We start from the raw sequence: 18,588 nt of genomic DNA, 5'->3' as shown, positions 1-18,588 counted from the left end.
AGACTGCATCTTTATCCCAGAATGATGAAATGCTATGCCTAGAAAATTGGTGAGGGCAGGAAGGAAACCCAGTTTTTAATTCCAGGGGGACTTTAACAGGTGGTAAATTCTTTGAAATAATCTCATCACTTTATTTTTTCATAGTCAAGGTTTTGTGGAACATTTTGGAACTGTAGTGCTATTCTCCATCGTTTGCCTTTTTGGGTTATTCCAATGATTACCATTAGGTGGTGATAAATGGTCATAGTAGAAACAAAATAGGCAACAGGAAATCTGGACTAATAAAGACCTTGAAGTATCTGAAAACTCAGTTTTCCCACGAAGTTTGAATTTTCTATATTGTAGAATTTTTGGTTATTAACATATACTTAATTTTTTCCCCAGCATCTTATCAAGTGTACATCACCATCTAAAATACCTTTTTAAAAAAATTTTTTTTTAATGTTTTTATTTATTTTTGAGAAGAGAGAGACAGAGCATGAGTGGGAGAGGGGTAGAGAGAAAGAGGGAGACACAGAATCCGAAGCAGGCTCCAGGCCCTGAGCTGTCAGCACAGAGCCCGACGCGGGGCTCGAACTCACAAGCCGCGAGATCACGACCTGAGCCGAAGTTGGAAGCCCGACCAATTGAGCCACCCAGGCGCCCCTCTTAAATACCTTTAAAAAAAAATTAGTGCTGCTTAACCATGTTTTTGGGTCATAGTACAGTTCAGAATGTGCTGACAGCTACTGACCCCCTTCCCAGAAAGACGTGCATCTGATTTCACCCGAAGCCTTTCACAGGTCCAGATGCCCGTCTAGTTTCCTAGTAACAATAACTGCAAATTCATCCTCGTCCCAGTAGAGCTGGCTGATTACGTGCACTGTAGTTAGGTTTCATTCAAAACATCTGTGTCACCCCTCGGCTAATACATGCTTTCTTAGGGGATTGTATACCCTCAAGGCATGACTGCAAGAAAAAACCCCACGGAGGTGTGCCAACACCATCTAATATCATGGTCAGGGGCTCGGCGGGCTGACGGGTGCCAGGCACGGAGCCGGAAGATACAGTCGGCCCTGCAGGCTCCGTCTGGCTCTGCCCCCCGCCCCCCCCCCCCCCCGCCTTCTCTAGCTGGCCTTCTCTAACTAATCAAGCGTGTGCAGAGGCAGAACTGCTAACGTGTGTCCCCCTCTGCATGCTCGTCACGCTCTTGTGAAGACTTACAGTAATTCCTTTCCTTCCCTTTGACCTTTCTGTCTAATCTTTTAGGATCGAGGATGTTTTCAAATGTGTCCTTCAAATACTCTTTTTAGCCCACAAACACTTATAAGTATCATATTGATTAGATTCAACTACCTGCTATTCTCTGATTCGCTTAACTAAGAGGTTTTTGGGGGGATAGGGAAGGATTGTGTACCTCTCAATGTTGTTAATTTCAAAGATTATATAACCTAGGCATAACAGAGCTCTAGAACATACGTAAATATTAAGCATAGAAACCCTATAGAAACCATAGGATAATCATTTTGTTAAGATATTAAATACATATCAAAAATAGAATTCACATAGTTTGTAGTATATTATTATATATTTATGGCACAAGCAATATACTCAATATTCATTTCATTTAATATATTTAGTGTCTTATTCAATATGTTGCTTTACTGTCTTAATAAATGGTCTGTTAAGTCAGTTGTGAAATACTACTTTAAATGCCTTTAAATAACTTTTACTCCCTCCGCATGTAGCGTAAGAGAGCAGTGGACCTGAATGTTAAAATCTTGGATTTGAGTAATACATTTCTCACGGGAACTAACTTTCCCAACAAGATTGAGAAGCATCTCTTGCCAGAACACATTCATCAAAACTTTGTAGTCGCTGGAAATCACGTGATAGTTGATGGTCTACACGCAGAATCTCCAGATGACTTGGTATGTGTATTCCCCTCGCTTTATAGTCTAGGTCTCATCTGTGTTTGCTACCGTTTGAACCCAAAATTCAGTGATAATGTAATTATACCTTTAAAAATGGCTGAATGTTACTAAGCCCTAAAATTGGACTGTGGGATTATTAATTCTGTAAATGCTTTGAATGTGAAAATGGTTTAATTATTCATCTCATAAAGAACTCCTCATTTAAATTTTTTTTTATTAAAAAAATTTTTTTTTTCCTAAATGTTTATTTATTTTTGAGAGAGACAGAGACAGAATGCAAGTGGGTTAGGGGCAGAGAGAGAGGGAGACACAGAAGCAGAAGCAGGCTCCAGGCTCTGAGCTGTCCATACAGAGCCCGACGCGGGGCTCGAACTCACGAGCTGTGAGATCATGACCTGAGCCGAAGTCAGACGCTCAACCGACTGAGCCACCCAGGGACCCCAAGAACTCCTCATTTTTAAAGTACGATAAAGAAATATATAACAATTACATTCTAGACTACCCAGATTCTTACTGCCTGTAGTCTTTACCTGGTTAAAGGTGCTTTATAGCACGTGTGTTGGGTAAAATTGGGTATGGTTGGGTATGTCCCCCCAGACCCCATAACCGAGAACTCCAGTCAAGTATGTGTTTATACCCCATGCTAGTTTCTGAATCTAAAAGCTTTATTCACTCTGTGTAAACCCTTATTTATTATTTTTTTTTAATGTTTATTTTTGAGCGAAAGAGAGAGAGAGAGCACATGTGAGTACAAGTTGGGGAGGGGCAGAGAGAGAGAGAGAGGGAGATACAGAATCCAAAGCAGGCTCCCAGCTCCGAGCTGTCAGCACAGAGCCCGACTCGGGGCTTGAACTCACGAGCCATGAGATCATGACCTGAGCCGAAGTCGGACGCTTAACCGACTGAGCCACCCAGGTGGCCCATCCCTTACTTTCATTTTAAAGTAGTGATCACCTGTAGAACAGAGGGGGTGAGAGTTAGCCTATATTTTTATTGCGTGGGCCTCCGTGTCATGGTACTTATTATATACCTTCTACCGTTTACATTTTAAATGTAGGTGCGAGAAGCCGCTTATAAAATTTTTCTTTATCCCAATGCTGGTCAGTTGAGATGTTTGGAGGAATTGCTCAGCAACCGAGACCTGCTGGCAAAGTTAGTGGGGTACTCCACGTACTCCCACAGAGCCCTCCAAGGAACAATAGCCCAAAGTCCAGGTAAGCTCGTTTACCCAGCTTTTTAAAACAGGATTTTCGCAAAACTCAACTTCTGATTTTACGTGGCTTTAAATTAGCATTCTCTTTTAATATCCTCAGAGCCCCACTTATTGAGATTTTCTGCCTGTTTAGATAGACCTGACCTTTAAATAGAGCCAGTAATGGGAAATATATTCTCTCCATCCGAGGTAGTTTATTTCTTGTGCACGTCGAGAGTGAAGTCATACTTAAATTTTCATTGATGCTAATTTAAATTCTGTTCATTTTAAGTCAGCCGGTTTCTGTGTTCAACCCAACCACGTCGGTTAGGATTAGGATGAGAGGAGGGGAAAGATCAATGTGTCTGCTGAAGACAAGGTTGAATATAGGCCAGGACTATAAAGGCATGTGGGTATATGAACCTCCTTTTCAGAGAGAAGAGTGCTGGATGGGAAGGTGGGAAGAAGCATCCTGGGGTTTGTGAAAGTCTTGCCTTGTGCTCTGCTGAGCTCTTTATGATTTATGGTATATAAAGGAAACGTTACACGGTAGTACAAATATAAGCGTATATGGTAGGTTTGTTCAAAGGCAAATTAAATTGCCGTGATAGTTCACACAGGGTCAGGAGCAGGGAAGTTGTGATGCTGGAACTGTTCAGTTCAAGATCCCTGTCGGAGCTGGAACCTCCAAGACTTGGTGGTGGGTTGAGAGGGAGGAGGACACGGTGTGCCGGCTACCCTCGGTTTCCGGTTGAGCATCTGGGCGGACGTGCCCTTCACGGGTTGAGAGGGAACGCTGGAAATGAACTCTGTGTGGGCGGAAGATCACATCGTTGATTCTGTTCTGTCTTTATTCCTTCCGTGCGTATTCCTTCTCTCTCTAGTATGTTCCTGTCTTCTCCAAAGTGTTCTTAAAAATGGCCATTTCTTTTGCAAGCAGCCGTCTCCCTTGACCCTTCGAGGCTCTCTGTGAAGCCATAGGCACATCTCACTCCCCCCTTTGCTCATGTCGTTCCCTGCATGGGAACAGCTCCCCCGTCCCAGTCTGTCTGTTCAAATCCTATACGGTTTTCAGTGTTCAGCCCCAAACCCACCTCTTTCACAAAGCCTTTTCACTTTTCACTTCCCTTAGATGCCCTTGTCTCTGAACAATTTGTTACACCCCATTTAGCTCCTAAATAGATCGTACGACAATTTGTATGTTTTTCTGTGGTCATTGTGGTCACCAGATTGTTAGGATGTTTTCTTATTATTATTTTATGTACGGTTGACCCTTGAACAGTGCAGGGGTGCTTACACCCCCCCCCCTGCATAGTTGAAAATCCACATGTAACTTTTGACTCCCCAAAACTTAACTACTGACAGCCCCCTGTCAACTGGAAGCCTTACCAATGACAAACGGTTTGTCATCCGTATTTGGTACGTTATGTACTGTATTATAATAAAGTAAACCGGAGGAAAAATGTTAGTAAGAACATCATAAGAGAAAGTACGTTTATAGTACTATACTGTATCTGTTGAAAACTATCCATGTGTAAGTGCACCCACACAGTTCAAACCCATGTTGTTCAAGGGTCGGCTGTGATAATAGTATGATGCTTACTCTGGGCCATTATTCAGTGCCTCCACAGCCCTGTGAGGTAGATGTTCGTATCCACTTTATAGGATAGGAACCCAGGGTTAGTTATTGTGCCAAAAAGTGTCAGGCCTGAACCCTAAACCCATGCCCTAAGTGTGTGGTCTTTGTAGGCTGTTTGAGACCAAACAGATGTATAAAAGGCATCATCTTCGTTCTCTGTCATCAGCCATTGATTTGACAAGTATTTACCGAGTGCCCACGATGTGTCAGATATTATTGTAGGCCCTAGAAATAAATCAGTGTGTAACACAGATGGAAATTCCTGCTCTGGAGCGGTTTATATTTCTGTAAGGGAGATAAGACCGACCTAAATAGGTAAAGAACACAGTATTTTATTAGTTAATACAAGCTGTAGAGAAAACTGGATGGGGAAGGGGTTAAGGAATGTGAATGTGTGTGGATTTTAAACAGAGCTGACGGGGCTGGGAGCGGGGCAAATGAGCATAGACTTGAAGGAGGTGCAGGAATAAGCCTGTGGCTCTTAGGGGAAGAAAGTCCCAGATGGAGGCACGGCAGGGGCAGAGGACCCTATGTAGCTGGACACATCTGAGAAGCAAAAAGGGCAAAGTGGCGAGTGGGGTGAGCGAGGGGAGCGGGAAGAGGTGGAGGCAGATGCAAGGAGGAGCTGTGTTCAGGGCTTTTCCTCGAGTGAGATGGGAAGTCATTTGGGGGTTTGAGCAGAGAAGTAGGGTGATCTGTCTTACATTTTGATGGCAGGTCATGTCCTGCTGACACCGAGATAGGCTGCAGAGAGGCAAGGGTGGAGGAGAGGCCTGTCAGAGGGGGTTTTGCAGTAATCGTGATGGGAAAGATGGCGGCTTGACCAAAGTGGTGGCAGTGGAGTCATAGGAGGTGTCAGATTCTAGAGACACAGCATTTTGAAGGGGAACCAAGATTTTTAAGCTGATCAACTGAAAAGACATAGTGAGTTACTGTCAACTAAGAGGGAGGGGCCTGGAGGCCTCGTTTGGTTGAAGTTAAGTTGAGGTGCCAATTGGTGTTCACATGGTGATGTTGAGCAGGCAGGAGTTGAGGAGAGGGCTCTGAGCCAGAGAGATAAATTAGGGTCTGTATTTTAGGGCATGAGTTTGTCTGAGGTGTCCAGGGGAGTGAGTGCATTTGAAGAAGAACGGAAGTCCAGGGACTGAGCTCTGGGCTCTCCCAAGTTTAAGACGTCAGGGATATGAGGAAAAGCCAGTCATGGCCGCCAGGAAGGACCATCAATGAAAGAGGAGGAAAGTGAACAGAGTGGGTGGTCCTGGAGGCCACGCCAGGAAGTGACTTAAGGGGAGGACAGTGATCAGCTGACTCAAATGCTGAGGACATGTGAAATCTAAAGAAGGTCGAGGATTGACTGCTGGGGTGAGCAGTGTGGATTCTCCAACCCACCGGACTTGCAGCTGCTAATGCCAGGTATCATTACGAGCAAATCCACTGCTCGCCAGGTGGTTAGCATGGTCGTATGTTAGAGTTGGGCTGTTGTGCACAGAGCCACAGAGGATATGAGTTTGTGTCCTTAAGGAATTTAAAATTTAGTTGGGGAGCTCAGTGATCTAAATATAAACAGTAACGCAGGTCAGTGTCTTTTCAGTGCCAAACGAGTGGTAAGTATAGACAGAACAATGCTATAGATTGTATTTTAGGAGTTCGGGAAGTTTGTCAGATGCTCTGTAGTTGTTGAGGGTTTTATGAGGGAGGTGAAACTGGAAATCGGTGGTGAAGAAATGGTGAACTTTCAGCAGAGAGAAGGAGGTGGGAAGGGATATAAACCAAGGTTAAGGTGGGCACTCAGATGGCAGGTGAATTAGGAAATAATTTTCCAGTGAGGCATTTATTTGTTTTCAGGGGCTTTCAAACTCATTTTTTTATGTTTATTTTATTTTATTTTATTTTATTTTATTTTATTTTATTCTATTTTTATTGTTTTTATTGTTTTTATTTCTTAATGTTTATTTATTTTTGAGACAGAGAGAGACAGAGCATGAGTGGGGGAGGGGCAGAGAGAGAGGGAGACATAGAATCCAAAGCAGGCTGCAGGCCCTGAGCTGTCAGCACAGAGCCTGACACGGGGCTCGAACCCACGAACCATGAGATCATGACCTGAGCTGAAGTCAGATGCTTATCCGAGCCCCCCGGGTGCCCCTCATTCTTTTCAATATGACAGTTTTCCAGGTAGATTGAGGTAGATCTTTCACATGTAAGATAGCTAGAAAAACAAAAATGGGTGAAAGTGAGTAAAAATCTCACTTAGAAATAAAAGCATGCACAGACTTACTTGAACATACTTCTCTATGGCAGCTGGTATGATATCCTAAAATAAGCTTTCATTTTTTTTTTTTTTCAACGTTTATTTATTTTTTGGGGGACAGAGAGAGACAGAGCATGAACGGGGGAGGGGCAGAGAGAGAGGGAGACACAGAATCGGAAACAGGCTCCAGGCCTGACGCGGGGCTGCGAGATCGTGACCTGGCTGAAGTCGGACGCTTAACCGACTGCGCCACCCAGGCGCCCCTCATTTTTAATGAAATAATGTTTTTTTCCCAAAAGGCCTAATACCATTTAATATGGCACATGGGGCAGTGTTTCCAAGATTACTGTTTACAAGGCCTGTTAAATATCGATAGTGGCAAGAAACCCCAGAGCTTCTTGGTTTAGGTTAACCTCCGTTCTTTTCTCAGGCTTTTATTTTACTCAGAAAGGAGATAAATTGGAGACGGCGAGAAACTTAAAACCATATACAAGATCATCTGGAAAATATAAAAACAGTGTTTGTGGCAAACTCTAAAACGCATGTGAGAACTCTACACATAAATCAGTGGCGGAAAGTGGCAAATTCAAAAGTACACACGAAAAATTTCCCGTCATGGGAAATAATGACAGTTGTACCCTGTTGCCTTTATGAGTTTGTAGTATATGACGACTATGGCTGAAGTCTTTAAGTGATTAAAAAAAAAATCCTAGCGGAGCTTAAATTTCTAAGGTTCTAATTTTGTTTATTTTCTTTTGGTGTTGATCCTGAATAGATTATTCTGCAGCTATATATAAAAAAGAAATATAGCTCTCTGGAAAAGCATTGATTTTTAAAATCTAATTTTTAGTGACTCATGCTTCAAAATTACACTGATTTTTATGAACAAATCAGAGTCTGGTATTTTTTTGAAACTCGGGCAAAATTAAGCAGGTCTAAGAAACATATTTTTTCTCTTACACATATGAGTAGATAGAAACACATTGAAAATTTGGATTTTTTTTTTTTAACCTCCCCCTTCACTCCTTCCTCTGGGGTATAATCAAAGGGTTTGGATTACTACTATGTTCGTTAAATTTGTTTTCTGATAAACTGATCATCATCATTTGGAAATACTTATGCCTAGGATATGTTAGCAACCTCGACATATCTCTTTGAGGGCATTTGAAAATGATCTCTTTAAGGGCATTACAGTGTATAGATTATGACTATTACATTCTAATTTTAACAGGTATGTTCATTATATTTTATGTAATTAAAGACATTTTCTTTTGGATTTCATTTTAGAGACGGTCATGCAGTTCCTTGAGAAGCTATCAGAAAAACTTTCCGAAAGGTTAGTTTTTGTACTACTCTTCAGATGTGTATCATGTAGGTTTTTCTTCTTTTTCATTTTTTTAAAATTCATTTTATTCATTTTTGAGAGACAGAGAGAGACAGGGCGTACGCAGGAGAGGGGCAGAGAGAGAGAGACACAGACAGAATCTGAAACAGGCTCCAGGCTCTGAGCTGTCGGCAGAGAGCCTGATGTGGGGCTCGAACCCATGAACTGTGAGATCGTGACCTGCGCCAAAGTCGGACGCTTAACTGACTGAGCCACCCAGGCGCCTTTATATAAATTTATAAAAAATTTGAAGGTGACCTATTAAGAATGTAAGTGTGGGAATATCGAGTCAGATCTATGGCCGAGTCGGAAGGTTGGATTAACGATGAGGAATACTTTGAAAGCACATAGCTAGTCTTCCCAAGGTGACAGTCTTGAAAACTTCGGCTGTCCCCTCTGATTAACCAGTTCATTGTCTTAGGAACCCATCGTTGATGTGCAATTAAAAAATGTTTCCCAAACCTTTTTGGAACTAGATATTTTCGACTCCTGCCACCAATATTACAAGCTCATAAAGTCGTGTTTCTCTTCTTTTGGCCTAAATGTACATGGCTCATGGATGTGGTAGATTGAGCTGTGTTTTTGATCTTAAGAATGATCTGCCTCCCCATCTGAGTTCCTTTGTTGTGGCTCTGCCTTCCATTCTTGATCGTGCCACTTGTCCTTTGCCGGTGCTTCTCTCGTGCTTTGTTGAGAGGCCACACTCCGGCAGCCTTCAGAGACCGACGCTTCCAGAAGGCGGCATGTCGCGGCTGCCTTATTATGCTGCCTGGAATTTCCTTTGCCTTTTGACCACCAACACGTTGAATTTATCTCAGATTTCCGTTTTCTATTATTATAAATTCACTCCTTAGCACCCAGTCCTCTCTAACTTGGATTATATTTTAAATTCTAGAATTTTCTTTTAATCTAGTGAATCACTGTGGCTTTGATAGAATGAAAAGGAAGTATTAATTATGCGGTTAGTTGAGAATATACTCTGCTTTATTAGGAAAGTGTTAGTATTCTTTCTTCCCTTCTCTGTAGCTATAGATTGTATTTTGAGCAAACATATCTTCAGATTTTTATGGATATATATAGGTGTTAATTCTAACAGAAACTTCATATTCTATAATTTTAAGCACATATTTGGTTATTGCCCAGCTAGAGTTTTCTTTGGGGAAAAAATATGAATGGAAATCTTAAATATAATCTCTGTTCATGTTTTTTCTTGTAGAAAGTTGTTAGTCTCTTACCTTCTTAATGTGTAGCAAAAAGCAGTTATTTTAAGTTTTCTGGTGAATACTTTGCATGTTTGTGTAACATTGCTCATTTTCCCAGGCTTTAATACTATCAAAACCTTTATCTGTCTGCTAGGATGTTTTTAAGGTAGAAATGGCAGTAATTTACTAATGATATATTGACATCCCTCTTAACACAGGTAAAATGTGGATTAATACTGGCTTACATTTGCACTACAAATTACTTCTGATTTTATCATGAATATCGGAAAGGTACATAAACAAAATTATTAATGTAATTATTAAAATTTTGTCCTAATACACTTGTTTTACAGAACTATAAGAGACTTTGAGATGATACGAGGGATGAAAATGAAACTAAATCCTCGAAATTCTGTAAGTGACACTTTTACATATTTTTTTTAATGTTTATTTTTTGAGAGAGAGAGAGAGAGACAGAGCATGAGTGGGGAAGGGGCAGAGAGGGAGACACAGAATCCGAAGCAGGCTCCAGGCTCCGAGCTGTCAGCACGGAGCCTGATGCGGGGCTCAAACTCACGAACCGTGAGATCATGACCTAAGGTCCAGTCAGATGCTTAACTGACTGATCAACCCAGGCACCGCGGAATATTTTTATTATAATGTAAACAATCTATCAGCTGGGGTCCTTATCTTTTGACTCTAGAACTTTCTTGTTATATGCTGAAGGTACATATAGTCTTGTTTGTTATCCCTGGACTTGGTTCTGATTCTCGGGTTTGGTGAATAAAGTATTGAAATACTTGATCCATACGTCTGAATCTGACATTTCTCGGCAATCCATTATTTTTGTTGGTTAGTTGATAGAAGACACACACACACACACACACACTCATACATGTACACACACCTATAAACGTATATTAACTATGTATGTTCATATATACCCGTGTGAAGGCTGCTTCTATTCTCCGGAAAGTGGGCTTCTCCGTTTGAAGCAGCCTTTAAGGAAGCTCAGTGGAGGACTGATCTGGCAGGTGGCAATTTAACCATCAGTGTTAACATTACAGTTTACTTTTTTATTTGCTAACTTCTGGAGCTCAATTAAATAGATCGATGCGGACTTCAAAAGATACACCATCTTAAAACACTTAGGTGGTGTTTTCAGTCATAAGATTAAACGATTGCATGATCTTATAGTACAGACTTAAGTGTCTTTATGTCCAGAAGGATGCCCAAGTGATGGTGTGCCCCCAAAAGTGATGGGATTCCAGGTGTTAGGACCCTCGCTCTCATTTGGTTCAAGGGCGTTTACTGGGTTACTGGTTGTCTGCCTTATTCTCTTATAGGTCCTGTCGTTGGCAGTTCTTGATTTTGGTGCTGGCCGCTAGAGCCAAAGTCCTAGAGGACATCTAGGGGAAATGAGCCTTGCAGATTTAGAAACTATCTTCCAGTTTCTCAGATACAGCCACTAAGAAATAGATTAATGCTACCAAATTCACCAGTTTCAAGAGTAGCATGTCGGTTTCTTAATTTATGGTAGGAGCTGTCTAGCAAAGTAACTAGGGTCAGTCATCTGCAACTTTGGCTTGGTAGGTAGAGCCACTTAGGAAGCTAGGTATAGGCCAGAATTTATTTTGGTGAATATAGAAATAGAAAAGATAAAATACATCGTCAGAATCTCCTTTATTATAAGCTAATATGAAACTATCCTCTCTAGACATTTGGTATGCAGGTGATTCTCTAGATATTTGTGAAATGCCTGATCTCGTCGTGAACGGTACCACGCTTCACCCTGCAACCGTGGCCAGAACCTGGATTTGCTCCAGGCCAGTAGTTCTCAAAGTGTGTTCCCTGGACCAGAAGCAGCAGCAGCATCTGGAACTTGTTAGAAATACAAACTCTCCAGTCCCACATGAGACGTGCTGTATCTCTAGCCCTACAGTCCTGTTCCAACAAGCCCTTCGGGTTATTTATCTCTTTCCCCTCTCTGCCCACATATAATCATTTACCAAATCCTGTGGATTCTACCTTCCAGAGAACTCTGTTCTCTCCTCTCCACGCCCATGGCCACAGTTCTGGTTGAGGTCATTCTTACTTCTCACCCAGACCATAGTTGTAGTTGCTGAACTACTTTTCTAGCCTTTGGTTCTGGCTCCTGATTTGGACTGCTTAGCAATGTGCTAAGTGTGAGACATAGGGTAGGTACTCAACACTTATTTGAAATATGAATGAATGAATGACTTGCCATTAGAGGGGTTTTGCCAAAAAGCAGATCTGACCTCGTCACTCTCTTGTTTAAGATTTTTCTGTGGTTTTCTGTAATTCTCAGATTCACCTTCCTATTCCTTTTTTTTTTTTTTAATTTTTTTGAATGTTTGTTTATTTTTGAGAGAGAGAGACAGTGAGAGCCAGGGAGAAGCAGAGAGAGAGAGAGAGAGACAGACAGACAGACAGACAGAATCTGAAACAGGCTCCAGGCTCTGAGCTGTCAGCACTGACTGAGCCACCCAGACGCCCCTCCTATTCCTTTTTTTAATGTTTATTTACTTTCAAGAGAGAGACAGTGAGGAGGGTGGGGAAGAGAGAGGGTGGGGGGAATCTCAAGTAGGTTCCACACCGTCAGCGCAGAGCTTGAAATCACGAATCACAGGATCATGACCTTAGCTGAAATCAAGAGTCGGATGCTTAGCTGACTCCGGGAAGACTTCTCGTGTAAGAAGACACTTGAGCAGAGCCTTGGGAGAAACGAGGCAGTGCCCCGCACACGTCACGTAGGGCAGAGCCTTCTCAGCAGAGAGAGCAGCTGCCCGTTGTGCTTGGAAAACGGGGAGGAGACCAGTGCAGTGAGGGAGGGCAAGAGTCGCAGGAGGCGGGCTCAGGGTTCAGGGCGGTGCAATCAGGTCATGTAGAAGGGAGATGGGAAAGCATTGGCGAGCAGAAATAACTCTTCCAGGGGCACCTTGGGTGGCTCAGTCGGTTGAGCGTCCGACTTCGGCTCAGGTCATGATCTCGTGGTTCATGGGTTCTAGCCCCACACTGGGCTCTGTGCTGACAGCTCGGAGCCTGGAGCCTGCTTCGGATTCTGTGTCTCCCTCTCTCTCTCTGCCCCTCCCCTGCTTGCGTGCTGTCTCTCTCTCTCAAAAATAAACATTTAAGAAATGACTCTTCCAACATTGTGCAGTAATGTGGATTGAACACTTGAGCCCAGGCAATCTGACTTCACAGCCTGGGCCGTTAGTCACTCCTGTCACCTGGACAGTTTGTGGGGAGGATGATCTTCCAGGGATTCAGGCTTTTTTCCCCGTCACTATTCTGTACCAGTTGTCAAAACCAACTATTAGGACAATGCTTCTTTATGACATATTTTCTTTGCCACGATTAGAGTTAATTCTCCCTTCGTTACACTTGAAATTGTTGCTTTCTTTTTGGGGATCCACCCTAAGCTTCCTGCTTAGATTTAGAAAGAACTCTAATCTTACCTTTATAGCCCTAATCTTACCTGCAGTATGTTTTATGGATAAATACGTGGGTTACATGTTGGGAAAAATTTCAACATGGCTAATTTAATCTATTAATGTTGACTTTTATAAGTTGACATTGTACATTATTTACTTTCCCCCCCAAATTCTGGGACATTGTTTTTTTTATGCCTTTGTACTCCTTGATTATAGGGAAGTCAAAATAAAGAGGCGGGCATTTTTAGGGTCTTTAAAAAACTTACCTGATATAATGGTTTACATCTTATAAGCTGGCTAAATTCTTGGTAATAATTGCGAAGTAGTCAATAATTTTCATAGCAATGGATTTTTCCATTGTAGGAATTAATGCCTTGGGATCCCCCCTACTACAGCGGTGTGATTCGTGCAGAGAGGTAAGTTGTTTTGTTTTGTTTTGTTTTGTTTTGTTTTGTTTTGAGAAATCCTTATAAATGAGAAGGATGAAAGAAACTGTTTATTGAGCACTTTGTACAGTAATCGTGCAATGTGAGTAATCTCCTCACTCAGTTGCCCGCATTAGAAGCCCGTATACGCTCAAGTCCGCGCCCTGCCCTGGCCTTTGCCAACATTTGCCCGCACATTCTTCGTCTGGTTTAACACCTGCGCTCTCAGCCTTAGTATTGTCTACCCTTCCTCCAAAGCCTATACTTGTATGGCTCGGGTCACTTCCTGGTTTAAAACTTTTAAATATCTCTGTGTGGTGTCTAGAATCTGGCTTCTTCCTGGGAGTAGCTTCCAGGTTTTCTTAGTAGATGGAGTGTTTCGGGGGCTGGAAGTTTGATTGTCGCTCGTTTCTGGCCCGGGATGGGTTCTCGGCAAATATATGTTGAACTAAGGAAGGAATAGAGTGGTACTGGGGATGGTGACATACGGTTTTCTTAGGTTTCCTCATTTTTATTTGAACATATTGTCAACATATTATTGGCACATCTGGAAGGATACATGTGAAATTAAGATTTAGGACAGTTAACTTGATTTAAGTCCTCCTCCAGTTCCGTAGTCTCCTCTTTGATTATATAATGGCAAACTAGTGGGTATGTTTGTTTTCCCCCTAAATACACCCTATTTCTGTCATTTTTATATTTGCATGTAAACCCAAGAAATATGGAGGGCTGTTCAAAGTGAACACATCTAAAAACAAAACAAAACGAGAAAACCCAAGAAACAAAGTGAGCACGTTTAGAAATGTTTATGTCCCAAGCAACTTTGTATATGCAAAATAGGAACTTCTGAAAACCTCCAAATCCTACCCTTCAACAGATTTTTAACATTTTTCTCTTACAGCTCCTTCTTGAGCTGCTCAGCTTTAACCACGAGAGTTAAGATTGATTTAGGTAGTGGATGAAAATAAGTTTTGTGCCTTTTTCTCCGTTAAATCATGTTGGCATACATCATGATAATAATTTACTTAAGTTTGATTGGTATTCAGCTCTAAAGTCTTTCTGTTCCTCTGCATTATTCAAGTCTTACTTACAAAGCAGATTGTCTCCTAATACTTCGTCAGCTACTGTTTTTTTATACATATATTTCAGACTCAGCACAGGCCTCCTTCTCTGTGGAAGCACATAAGCTGTCATTCAAAATCTGCAATCATTTGATTATGATACACAGCGAGTGCCCAGAATATGTTATAGCTCAATGTAGTCATTCCACAGCTGCGTTTTATGGCTGTGGAACTTCAGACCTTGCTCCTTATCGTTACAGAAAACATATCATTTCTCTTCTAAAACTTTTGCAAAGAGAGATTTGGTTTGGTTATTTGTAAGGGAACACTAATTTTTTTGTTGTTGTTGTTAATGCTTTCCATGGCTATATAAGATTTTTAAAATTTTTTGTTCGTGGAAAGTGATGTAAATTAGATGTGTTTGTTTCTTCCCGGGTTTTGCTCTGTGATTTTTATTTGTTATTTAGCTTTACTCTTTAAGTGTAGGATGCCCAGGTGGTGGTTCTGTGGAAATTACTTGTGAATATTTGAAGACTTGGAAAGACATCATCAATTATAAAGTATAAGCATTAATTAGGAGTAGGAGATCCCTGAGAAGTTTGATAGTAATCTTAAATAAAAGATACTGAATAAAAGGTGGTGACTTTCTCTTCTCCGTTTTTACCGAAAGTACAGTACTGCGAAGTCTTTGTGTTGCTGACTGACTCTGGAGTCAGTCCTTAGGGATCTCTGAGCCCACAGATAGATTGGGAGTTCTCTGTCCTCTGGACTGGCCACAGAGACGGGGGTTGCTGGCCACAGAGACGGGGGTTACCGTCCACACGGGGCAATTGTTGAGGGGCAACACCCCAGGCAGCATGGCAGTGTGGTCTGGAGTATGTCCCCTGACGTCTGGGGGGCCTGAGTGAGTCCTGGCTCCACCGCTAATGACGTATCCATGAGCTTTGGAAAGAAAGGTCCTCGTCCTCTCTAAGCCTCTCAGCAAGGATATCTATAAAATGGGGGTTATGACAGTCCCTACTTTGTAGGTCAGGATGAAATGAGATAATGTTGCCATTATGAGTACTAAAATAACCTGATTATATGGAATTGGCCTTCTGGGGACACTCTTCTAGAGGATGATCTGCTCTAAGAGATGCTTTTTACGTGTTCTTTAAAATCTTTTGAAGGAGTGGTCCCTTCCCTCTGAAGTCTCCTCTAAGAAAACACTCGTCTCAAGTGTAATGAATATGTCGAATTAGTTGTAGAATGCTCATCAGACAAGCTTTTAAGGATAGAGAAGGGACACAGGGACAGGGAAGCGCACCTCGCCCCTGCTTCCCAGAGCATCACTCTGTCCAGGGAGGAGGAAACCCTGTGTCTGGCGGGCAGGACAGCTCACCTCGGGTCGCTTTCCTCTTGAAGGCCACAGCCTCTTGAAGGCTACTGCCTTCAAAATAGAATTGCAGCCGTCATTCATGGCCTCTAGGATCCGTCCGGTCACACACAGCCCGCTTTTCTTTAACAACGAATATGTGCACACCCACGGTTATTTGCTGGGTATGGCCTGCCCTTCTGGTCTTTCCCACCATCCTCTTCCTTCACAGTTTTCCTCGGCCAGACGAAACCCTGCGTCTCGCACTTAGATCCCTTTGTGTCTCAGACAGAGCCTGTGTCTGGCAGCTAATAGTGTTCCCTTTGCCTTCCTTTGCTGTCTCACTTGTGAAATTTCGCCAAGAGTCCACGACCCCTCCGGGTCTGCCACAGCCTCTGTGCTTCCCGTCACCACCATACTTCCCAGCCTCCACGCAGCACCCTTGACCTTTAACGACGTGTTCCTTTGGTCCCCCGTGTTCAACACGTCTTATCAACCATACCTTAACGCTCTTAAGAACAAAGTTTGTCTTATTTTTTCCATTTGCGGTTACGTGTGAAATAGACACTCTGGACTCTCGACAAATGCATTATTGGCGAATAGCCACTGTTCAAGACTGTGTCCAAAGCAGTACTCGGAAATCCTTATTAAAAGCAATCCAGTTGTAAAGAGAATATCATATCGTATATTCGTGAATGGCTTTTTTCATCTACCAGATTTGTTGGAAGCGGGTTACCCTCTGGGAGGTCTTCATGGTGCTCGTTTGTTGGCAGAAGTTTCCACCGGGCTTATTGGCTCTTAGAGTTAAGAAATCGCCAGCTCTTCCAGGAACACAGTGTAACCTACCTGGTCTCCACCAGGGGCTTTACTGATTTTACTTCAAGTGTCCATACTAGGTCATGCGTTGGGCTCTTAACTCCGTTCAAAGAAGCAAGAAAAGGGATGCCGAAATGCTTCAGATGGGATCGTAAGAATCGGGGGGTTTAAACATCGATTTTCAGTAGCTTAAAAGGCAAATGATTGAGTTTTGGCTTGAGATTTCAGTAATCTTGATTGACAAGAGTAGGCTGAGAGGCACAGGTAATGGATGAGAAAAGAAAGCGAAAACAGACCGGTTTGGATTGGAGGTTGGAAGGACGGGATGACGCGAGGACTGCTAAATCCTTGTTAAATTCCTCTGCTTTCAAGTAAAGACTTAAATAAATGTGTGGTTTGACACGAAACAAAAAATAGAAGGCTTTCCTTGGTTTGAGTTTTTCTTCAAGTTAACCCCTGGGACCTTTCTTTTTTTGCTTTTATGTTCAGATTCCTTTCAAGTTTCTTAAATGTTCGCCTAAAGAAAGAACCTATTACAAGTGAGGTGAGAAATTAACATGTTTTCAAACCACCCAGGGTTGGTCCTGGGAAATAGAGGCATGAGTGACCGATGGAAATCTTAAAGAGCACAGAAAAATCTTAATTTTCTTTTTCAAGTTTTAGTGTTGGAGTCTTCACGGCACAGGAAAAGTCATTCTTTACAAAACTTTTAAAAACATTTATTTATTTTTGAGGCAGAGAGAGACAGAGGGTAAGCGGGAAAGGAGCAGAGAGAGAGGGAGACACAGAATCCGAAGCAGGCTCCAGGCTCCGAGCTGTCAGCACAGAGCCCGACACGAGTCTCGAACCCATGAACCGCGAGATCATGACCTGAACCCAAGTCAGACGCACAACCCACTGAGCCATCCAGGCGCCCTGAAAAGTCACTCTTTAAATTATGAAAAGTATATATACAGTTATTTTATTTAAAATTTACATGTGATTTTTGAACAGGCTGTACATTCGTATGGTTCAAAAAGTCACCACAACTTTAAAAAGTACTCACTGAGAAATTTTGGTGTCATACCCGTCCCTGCTCACAGCACTCCCCCTTGCCCCTGTCCCCTAGAGGTAATCATTTTAAAGTTGTTTCAAGTGTCCTGGCAGTGTTTGATGTCTGTTTTTAATGCTGGTCAACTTTATTTCTCTTCTGCCAACAGTGAGTTTCAGTGAGTATTACCTCATTAGTTTTGGTGATATTTTGTAGATATTATTGGGAAGTGGAATTCAGTATTATCTATTCTTTGCTAAGGGGTATTCTCAAAAGTTCGAGAGCATTCATTCACATAATGAAATAGGAATGTTTTCTGTTTTAAACTCTTCAGGAAACCCTGAACTTTCACAGACAGATGACTCTGTGGTATTTCAAGATAATAAAGATTTGTTTGATGTGTGAAATTATATAGTTTTTTGGCTAGTGTATGTGCAGTGAACTTGGTGCTGTCAGTGTTGAAAACCAGTAACATTTATTATGAAAACTTTCAAAATAAACACAAGTATAAAGAATAACGTAGGTAGGGGCACCTGGGTGGCTCAGTCGTTTGGGTGTCCGACTTCGGCTCGGGTCATGATCTCACAAGTCCGTGAGTTTGAGCCCCACATCAGGCTCTGTGCTGATGGCTTGGAGCCTGGAGTCTGCTTCGGATTCTGTGTGTGTCTCTCTCAGCCCCTCCCTCCCTCCCTCTCCCTCTCCCTCTCCCCCCCCCTCTCTCTTTCTCTCAAAAATAAAATTAAAAAAACATAAAAAAAAGAATAACGTAGGTAACCCCATGTTTTCGTCTCCCAGATTGAGTAACTATCCAAACTGTGCCATATTTGCTTCATTTATCTTTTTTCTTTCTGTTTCTTTCTCTCCCTCCC

The 18,588-nt window shown here is 42.2% G+C and overlaps 1 protein-coding gene across 2 annotated transcripts in view; it reads left to right on the top strand.

The window, feature by feature from the left end:
- The window catches only part of LOC122480630 (mitochondrial intermediate peptidase), a 157,313-nt gene that overhangs the window by 18,027 nt on the left and 120,698 nt on the right, over positions 1–18,588 (top strand). For both annotated transcript variants that reach the window (XM_043575263.1, XM_043575273.1), the window contains 5 exons: positions 1,728–1,910; positions 2,971–3,127; positions 8,280–8,328; positions 9,932–9,992; positions 13,397–13,449. In XM_043575263.1, the coding sequence (XP_043431198.1) occupies positions 1,728–1,910; positions 2,971–3,127; positions 8,280–8,328; positions 9,932–9,992; positions 13,397–13,449 (503 nt within the window). The remainder of the gene's footprint in view (positions 1–1,727; positions 1,911–2,970; positions 3,128–8,279; positions 8,329–9,931; positions 9,993–13,396; positions 13,450–18,588) is intronic.

The sequence above is a fragment of the Prionailurus bengalensis genome, chromosome A1 (assembly GCF_016509475.1).
Source record: "Prionailurus bengalensis isolate Pbe53 chromosome A1, Fcat_Pben_1.1_paternal_pri, whole genome shotgun sequence".
Classification (NCBI taxonomy): Eukaryota; Metazoa; Chordata; class Mammalia; order Carnivora; family Felidae; genus Prionailurus; species Prionailurus bengalensis.
Note: the sequence above shows the minus strand (reverse complement) of the source record. Positions and strands in the feature narration are given on the sequence as shown.